General features: G+C 37.6%; 1 protein-coding gene across 1 annotated transcript; it reads right to left on the bottom strand.

Annotated features, from left to right (window-relative positions):
• Window positions 1-3,649: 3,649 nt before the first annotated feature.
• LOC141483434 (zinc finger MYM-type protein 1-like) lies at window positions 3,650-7,689 on the bottom strand. Its single transcript, XM_074178089.1, has 2 exons — window positions 7,172-7,689; window positions 3,650-6,755 (listed from the first exon to the last, which is right to left on the bottom strand). The coding sequence occupies exon 2, from the start codon at window positions 6,740-6,742 to the stop codon at window positions 3,818-3,820; it is 2,925 nt and encodes a 974-aa protein (XP_074034190.1). The 5' UTR covers window positions 6,743-6,755; window positions 7,172-7,689; the 3' UTR covers window positions 3,650-3,817.
• Window positions 7,690-7,975: the final 286 nt, after the last annotated feature.

Here is a 7,975-nt window from a genome sequence, read left to right as displayed (position 1 = left end):
GGTGGGAGATTCCTTCAAAGGAATTTGAACGATAAATCTGCCGTTCTTGTCTCGTTTAGTTGTGTTTGTAAAGATATCTTCACACTCTTGCTCTTCAGTGGAGAGGATTGGATCGGTTCTAGGTGGTTCTTCAATCTCCCAAAATTTGGCAAGTTGGGATTGAATATCCAAATTAGCAGAGAAATAACAATGTTTAATTGGCGTTTGCAAGCGGTTTGGCACATGTCCACCTAACACCCAGCCAAACTAAGTTTTCTGAAGGGATGGTGAGTTGGGTCCTGACGGAATTCGACCTACACACAACAGGTTAAGATAAAGACCCCCTCCAATGAGTATATCTATATTGCCAGGTTCGCAGAAAGTTGGATCTGCCAGTCGAATATGATTTGGTATATTCCATGGTGATATGTTGATATGATAAGAGGGATATTTTCCGCTTATTCGAGGAATAACCAAGCACGTTACATCGGTTTTGAATCCATTATAAAGAGAATTTATTTTCATTTCACATTGGTATTTAAGATATGAAATATTCTGCCCAATTCCCGATATCGCCGACTGTATTTCTACCTTATTCAACCCTAGCCTATTACAACATTCGTCGGTTATCAAATTACTTTGACTACCTCCATCTAGCAATGCTCGACAGATATCTGATGACCCTGATGGCGTCACTACCTCGACTAAAGTGGTTTGTAATAACACGTTGCTATCATTTAGCGATGTTAAAACTGCATTTGAAGGCTGAGCTACAGAACACGGTTCACCTAATGACTGATTTCCTAATGGTGCTTCTGCTTCCCCAAACCGTGTTCTGTCAAAGTGTAAAAGGGTGTGATGTTTGGCATTACATTTTCTGCACATACTTGCACGACAATTATTAGTTGAGTGATTTCTTCTTAGACAGTTAAAACAAAGTTTAAGTTGCTTCACTTTATCAATTCGTTGATTTACAGATAGTTTTAAGATATCCGGACAGTTTTGAATGCTTACTGCTTACTTGCAAAGTAAGCAGTAGTTGCTGTAAACACGCGTTTAACATTATGTTTAGTTTTGATATTTTCATTATCCCCAGATTTCGGCAACTTATTTAGTTCCAAGGTTTCCAAAAGATCCGCTCTTAGTTTGAGAAAACGTTTGAAATCATCCAGAGTTGGTAAAATTTGCCTTGCACTCAAAATTCCTGTACTATTACGTGCGTTTACTCCCGTACTATTTTCACCCGCTACTCCAGCCGCTGCATTTTGTGCCACAGTAATTTGTGCCGTTTTTGCCTCCAGACTATTTTTCCACTCTTCCCATTCTCGAGCAGTCTTTTTATCTAATTTTTGAGCTAATAAATAAATAAGAAGAGTGTTCCAATGTTCTGTAGGCTGATTCAACGCTTGTAAAGATCTTAAATGTTTTGATATTGTGTCTAGCATTTTTCTCAATTCAAAAGCTGATTCGTTAACTAGAATAGGCATTTCAAAAATAGATTTTACGTGATTGTGAACCAAAATGCTACGGTTATCGTACCGATTACATAAAGTTTCCCATGCTACATCATAACTATCAGCAGCGAACTCAATACTCCGAATTACCTGAGCCGCCCCTGACATCAAAGCTGACCGTAAATAATGAAACTTTTGTACCTTTGATATAGCATCATTCAAATGAATTAGTGATTCGAACGTGTCTCTAAATTCTAGCCAATTTTCATAATTTCCCGCAAATTTTGGTAATTCGATTTGAGGTAATTTTATCCCCTGTATTGAACTGATATTTTTGTTGGAAGAACTTGTTGTTTTCTATGTTTGAAACGCTAAATAATATATGTCTATAATGAGTTTGGCTTCTGAATTCAATTCATTGTATTCATTTTCAAATTCTTCCTGTTCTATTAGTATCTGTTCTACATTATCTGTTAATGTTTCAAGCTCACTTTGATATTTGTTAAATTCGTTAATCAAATCAATATTCCTTTCCATTCCACTCTGTAAACCTAAAATTGCCTTTCCATCAAGTATCTCGATACTTTCACTCTCAATTTTTTGTTTCAATGCTAATAAATAATTTTTAAATAAGGTTTGACGCCCTTTTATAAACCCACGTTTACGGTTTAGAGTTTCTTGATCCATGTTTACTTATGAACCCTTCCAACAGTCGCACAGAGATTGAGAAATAAGGATAAACACTAAATGAAATTATGGAAATCGGAATGACTCACATGTATTTTGCGGCGTGGTTTGCCGGCTGAGATGATTTGTCTGCCAACGATTCCAATCGTTGAATTGTTTCGCTTCGTTCCCGTTCAGGCCGAAGGCTTGTTTGGTCGATTGTAGTCCTCAAGTTTTTCTACCTGCTACAGTTTTCGACTCTTAGTTTTACACTTAATGCACATACACACCGTTAATTCGTACTTTTGATTTTATTCGGTTCGATGGACCATGTTGGAAATTGAAGATGATACACTTCGTTGAATTATTTTGTTTATTACTGAATATAGTGGACTGTATGATATTTCACGGTGTTATCTCGTTAAACAGCTTATCGAGACTGGTTGTTAGGGCCAAGACGCCCAAGTCAACAGGATGAGAGCTGTTGCCAGTTATTTCTTTAAATATAATACAATTCTTATATTACTTAATTCTAGACAATACTAGAATATTATTTCAACTGAAGACACTATTATCGAAAATTATATATATGGATGTATAAAATTATTTATTTTGAAATGGGGAAACAGTACTGAATTCCTCTAAGTTACAGAATGCACAAAGTAACAATGTGTACTGGAATACAATTCTAATAACTAACTATTTCGTCAAGCAGGACGGTATCTATAGGAGGATAATTGTTTACATGTTCTAAAAATAAAATAAGAAGAAGAAACAGTCTTTGTGTCGTCTTGAAGAATTGCGTATATGCAGCATCAGCGTCGACATTGGATCTTGTTTACTTCATGTCACCTTGGTTATGAATGGAGAAGGTCAATAAACAACATATAACAACTCCCTCCATATTCAAAAAGTTGGTGCGATGGGCAACTTTTTATAGCTGGGAATGAAATGGAAAACTACGGGATGTGTACACATTTCGTTGAAGTCGACTTCTTCCTTTGGAATTTCGTCTCTGATACTGGGTCTTCGTCTGGGAAAATACTGGCTAGGGTTTTCAGCGGCCTGAAAGGTCTGGGTGGTGGCGACGGAGGGTAGCTCGAGTCTTCGATAACTAGGTTTCTTCTGCGCCTTTTTCTGCACTTACAGAGAATGTACAAAATCATTAGTGCAATAATGAGTGTTATAGTCAAATAGGTCAGGCCCGTGCTGGACCCTTTCTTAGGGCGGTGGACGGCCATAGCCAAAGGGCGCCAACACCCCCCCCCCTCCACCATTCCTAACCTCTGTTTTTTTAGCGTGTTGATCGCTCATGACGCTGGGTTCAATTTGCTATTCTGGCATCTGGTCACCGTACGAGCGAACGATCACACTTACACAATCGTACCAGTATTTGTCAAACAAAATGGCCATTTATTGTTTGCTCAAGAATAACGGTAATTTTAAATATTTGCAATGCGGAATGGGAAAATAACTGTCGTACTTATATCGTTTGAAGAAATGTTTAAGCTTAAGCTTTTAAGCTAAAATAAAATAATTAAAAGAGAAAGTAGGAGTTGAAACGTAATAAGTGTAATTTTCGGTAAACATTTCACATATAACATGCAATATATACATTTAAAAAAAAGTTACCACTTATTACATAATTTTTAAGGAAATAAAAAAATATATATAATTCACAAATGTAGGTCTTCTTTGAGTCAATTTGCAAACTGAATCTAAACCTGAAGAAGTCTTTTAAGTTCGGAGCTGGAGTTGCAAAGATAGTCAATAACGCTGTCTGGATCTATGGAGTTCAAAATATCAGCTTCTGATTGCATCAACAGTAATGATTCTAAATTGTCATTTGTCAAAGACGATCTTAATCTGGTTTTGATAAGTTTCAACTTTGAAAATGCTCGTTCGCAAGAGACTTGAGTCAATGGGATAGTTAGAAGAAACTTATACACTTTTGAAAGTTCTGGGTATTGTAAACAGTACATGTTATATTCTAATATAACTTTATATGCACACTTGATACAGCTATTGCATGATGCCGACTCTTTGCACTGGACCTCGTGGTCTTCATCATCTTCTTCTTCTTGCGCATCGATTTTCTCGTCTGAGACATCTTCATTCTCATAGTCGGCGTTCAAACTTGCATTTGAAATCTGGGGCCATACATTTACGAATGAGATAAGTTCTTCTTTCAGCTTTTCTTCATCAACGTTCAAAACTAATTCTCCTATTTTCTTCAATGCTTTAGGTGGAAGAGATTCTTGGGATTTGAATGTTTTTGGGTCAAAACATGCCAGATCCAAGTATAGCGATTTGTGCTGCACAAAACGGCTTTCCATAGTTTGGACAGCTCTCTCTACAATTACGAAGAAGATCTTTATTTTGAATTCTTCTTCCGGAGAAGTTCCAACACTGTCGTCTTCAGCAAGTTCTCCTGCCATTTTCTTTACTTTCTTCTTTCTTTTCTCAGTTATTGCTTTGCCAATAACAATCTCATTAAGAGTTTCATCGGCCTTTGCTCTTTCTTCGAGTTTCTGCGTCATTTTCAAAACAAAGCGTTGTGCTGCATTCAAAGTCTCATCAAACTTCTCCCTTAGGTGTTTTAGCCTACTAAGAGAAGACTCAATATTCCTCCACGCTTGGGCGTAGTCCAGATTCTTTGTTTGGAGGTAATCCGATAGTGGCGTAGTGATTTTGAACAATTGCAAGAATATCATGCCAACAAGTACTGTTTCAAAATCCAGATACTTCTTAAGTAAAGCAGTTGCTTCATGTCTCACTTTGGCGTTGAAATCAGCTGAATGTGAAATTTTGAACAGAGCCAATACCAACTCCAGATAAATGTGTTTGTTAGGTTTAGCTGTGTTTGAAGACTGTTCTTCAGAAGAGGTCCACATGTCTATTCTGCCGAATATTTTCGTTGCTGCATTGCTGCGGCTTCGCCATCTGGTAGCCCCAATGGCTTCCAACTTGTACTCAGGATTTTGCTTCCTAAACATATCCAGTCTTTTAATTGAATCCTTCAAAAAAACCTGGGTCTCTTGCATTATGCTGAAAAATGAGATTGTTACAGTGAGGCATTGAGCTGTATCAGATATTACGAGATTCAAAACGTGCGCGTAGCACCACGTGTGAATGTGATTTGGGATTTTGCTGGCCATTTGTGCAGTCAAACCATTATACTGACCGCTCATGTTAGACGCACCATCAAACGCATTTGCGACGCAATCACTCAAAGGTATTTCAAGTTCTGTCAATACACCAGAGAGAGTGTCAAATAATGCCTCTCCTGTAGTAGAAACCACACTTTTTAATGCCAGTAGTCTCTCGCACACTTCATGACCTTTAACATACCTGGCAACTATTGCACATTGATCATTGCTACTTATGTCTATCGTCGTGTCCATCAAAACTGAGTATTTGCCGGCCGATTTGATTTCATTTGCCACGACAGATTTGATTTCTTTTGTCATACAGATCATTATTTTTGCTACCGTGTTGTTACTTAGAAATGTCACGGCACTTCCTCTGCCCACCCTTTTGTTTTTGCCTTTTTTTTCGTGTTCCACGTCTGTTTTTTTTGTTGACCTCTTAGACATGCGCGTATCACTTTCTTCAATAGCCTTTTTCAAGTGTTTCTCTAACTGTGGATCATACTTGGACATTAACATAATAATTTCTAAGAAGTTGCCATGGTTGATTGTGTCATCTTTAAGAGAGTAAGCAGCTTCCTTTGATGCACGAAAAGCCAATCCTTGCTTTCCTATAAGCTTCAAGACATCTATTACAATTTTCACCACATGTCTCCTTTCTAAGACTTCTTGTTTCCTCTTATCTAGTTGATCACAAAAAAGAAGGTCACGAGTACTTTTCTTACGTTTGGCTACCATAAAAGCCTCGACGGATTGAAAATGAGCTTTGGACATTTCATGTTCATTAACTCTTTGGTGGACATGTTTCCAGTCTTCAAACCCTGTACAAAAGGTTGAATTGGAGTTGCTGCTGTAAACGATGCAAATAAAACAGAACAGTTTCTTTGAATTTTCGTCATATGAAATCCAATGTCTCTGAAAGGTTTCTCCATCGTTTCGTTTTACAGTGTATAAGGGTTTTTTGTCATTAAAAGGCAACTCTCTTTCATCAGGTTGTATTGGATGATAATCAAGATATGCCGATAAATGTCTTTCGCTTGGTTTTTCGAAGTAATTGATTATATGTACTTGAGATTCTTCTACTGAAGAATAACATCTTCGAGCCGAATTTCCTGTGTCAAGTGAAGGTGCTTCCAGTTTACGAGGACTAAGATAATTCGGGTCTTGCTCTTCAGTTTGTAAATTTTCAACTAATTTGAACCCCTGAAATCTATCAGAACTGAGATCGGAAAACTGATTATCATAAATCATTTTGGAACAATCAAGATTTGATGAGCTTGATGGTGAAGACAAGTTGAAGCTAACAAATTCTGCTTCCTCAAACGTTTTGTTTTGTGCATGTGATTCAAGATTTTCATCTTCAGATGGGCCGTCTGGTTTTTTAAACAAAGCTGTTATTTTTGAACATGATATTGCAGACTCGAGTAGAAGTTTGTTTTTCTTTTCTTGACGAAATTCATGTCCACTTTTTTTCCTTTTATTTTTCTTGTCCATGATTTGTAACCCGCTAAAAAAAATTTAACTGATCACTTTATGTATTTAAAAAAACAAGATTTAGTTTTAAATAAATGCAAGATTAAAAGAGCATACTTTGACAACATGTGGCTATTTGACAGTTCGAGTAAAAGATAAACAAACATAGTATGTTACCAATAATAATTTTAATGTGATCTGTATAAAATATTTTGATGAGATGATTAGTAAAAGTAAATGCTTTGGCCAACTTAGACGCCCCTTATATATACTCTGTTTTTTTCTCAAATTTACCAGCCACTGTTCCACTGTTGTGAGAAAAGGCTTAGGTCTATGCTATGCAGAAAAGGCTTAGGTCTATGCCTAGTATTTTGCTTTAGGTTATCTATATCTATGTGCTTTTTCCACCTCAAACCTCAACTCACTAATAAGAATAATAACAACACTTACCTTTAACATTAAGGGTTTGAAACTTGCACGGGAAGAACAGTAACAGCACCGAATAACTTGAAATAAAACACTAATACAATACTACACAAGTACAAGTTACAATCAGGCCGACTGCATGAGTTTACTGACTAGTGAGTAACATGTAACATACAAGCATGAACAGGTAGACGAAATTGGGACTCTCGTACCGCCCCCACTCCCCACACTTCCTGAGGGCGCTGTCGTAGTTCATTCTGTGTAGCCTACAGCCGCAACACTCAACCCGGCCGCTCGGCAATATCGACGATAAGCTTCGTCTTATAATGATCCAAATTTAATTATATTTATTATTTAAATTTTCTGTTTACTTAAACGGTGTTAATTATGCTGTTAAACATTTAATGTTGGCATTCTAAATGTAAAATTTGTAAGGTTCGGGGCCGGAGGGTGCCAGAAAGGTCCGGCCAAAGGGCGCATCCGGCCAAAGGGCGCACCGGGACACGTTCCGGTGTCCCGGCGGCCCAGCACGGGCCTGAAATAGGTAACCAAGAGATATGTTTGGTTACGTAGGGTTGATTTATCAAATCGTTGACGGTTAGGTCGCTTAATTTCAGCGGTTTCAGCTTCGGGAGGCTCGACCTAGAGAAGATTCAACACAAAAAATAGTACCTGGTGTAATCCAAATACAGGCAAATTTACCCAAAGCAACAGAAGTACCTGAATTGAGGCGTTCGGAATGTATAAAAAGACACACCACAGGATGACACTTTCAGATATAATAGTGCCTAGAAGATGACAGCACGACGAGCTGTCGAAAGCGCTCGC

Source organism: Leptinotarsa decemlineata, unplaced genomic scaffold (genome assembly GCF_025532065.1).
Source record: "Leptinotarsa decemlineata unplaced genomic scaffold, Ldec_3_MD MMD2_P_RNA_scaffold_14, whole genome shotgun sequence".
Classification (NCBI taxonomy): Eukaryota; Metazoa; Arthropoda; class Insecta; order Coleoptera; family Chrysomelidae; genus Leptinotarsa; species Leptinotarsa decemlineata.
Note: the sequence above shows the minus strand (reverse complement) of the source record. Positions and strands in the feature narration are given on the sequence as shown.

What these genes read in the sequence shown, in the direction of transcription:
- LOC141483434 (XM_074178089.1), bottom strand. Translation starts at nt 6,742, where the DNA reads ATGGACAAGAAAAATAAAAGGAAAAAAAGTGGACATGAATTTCGTCAA.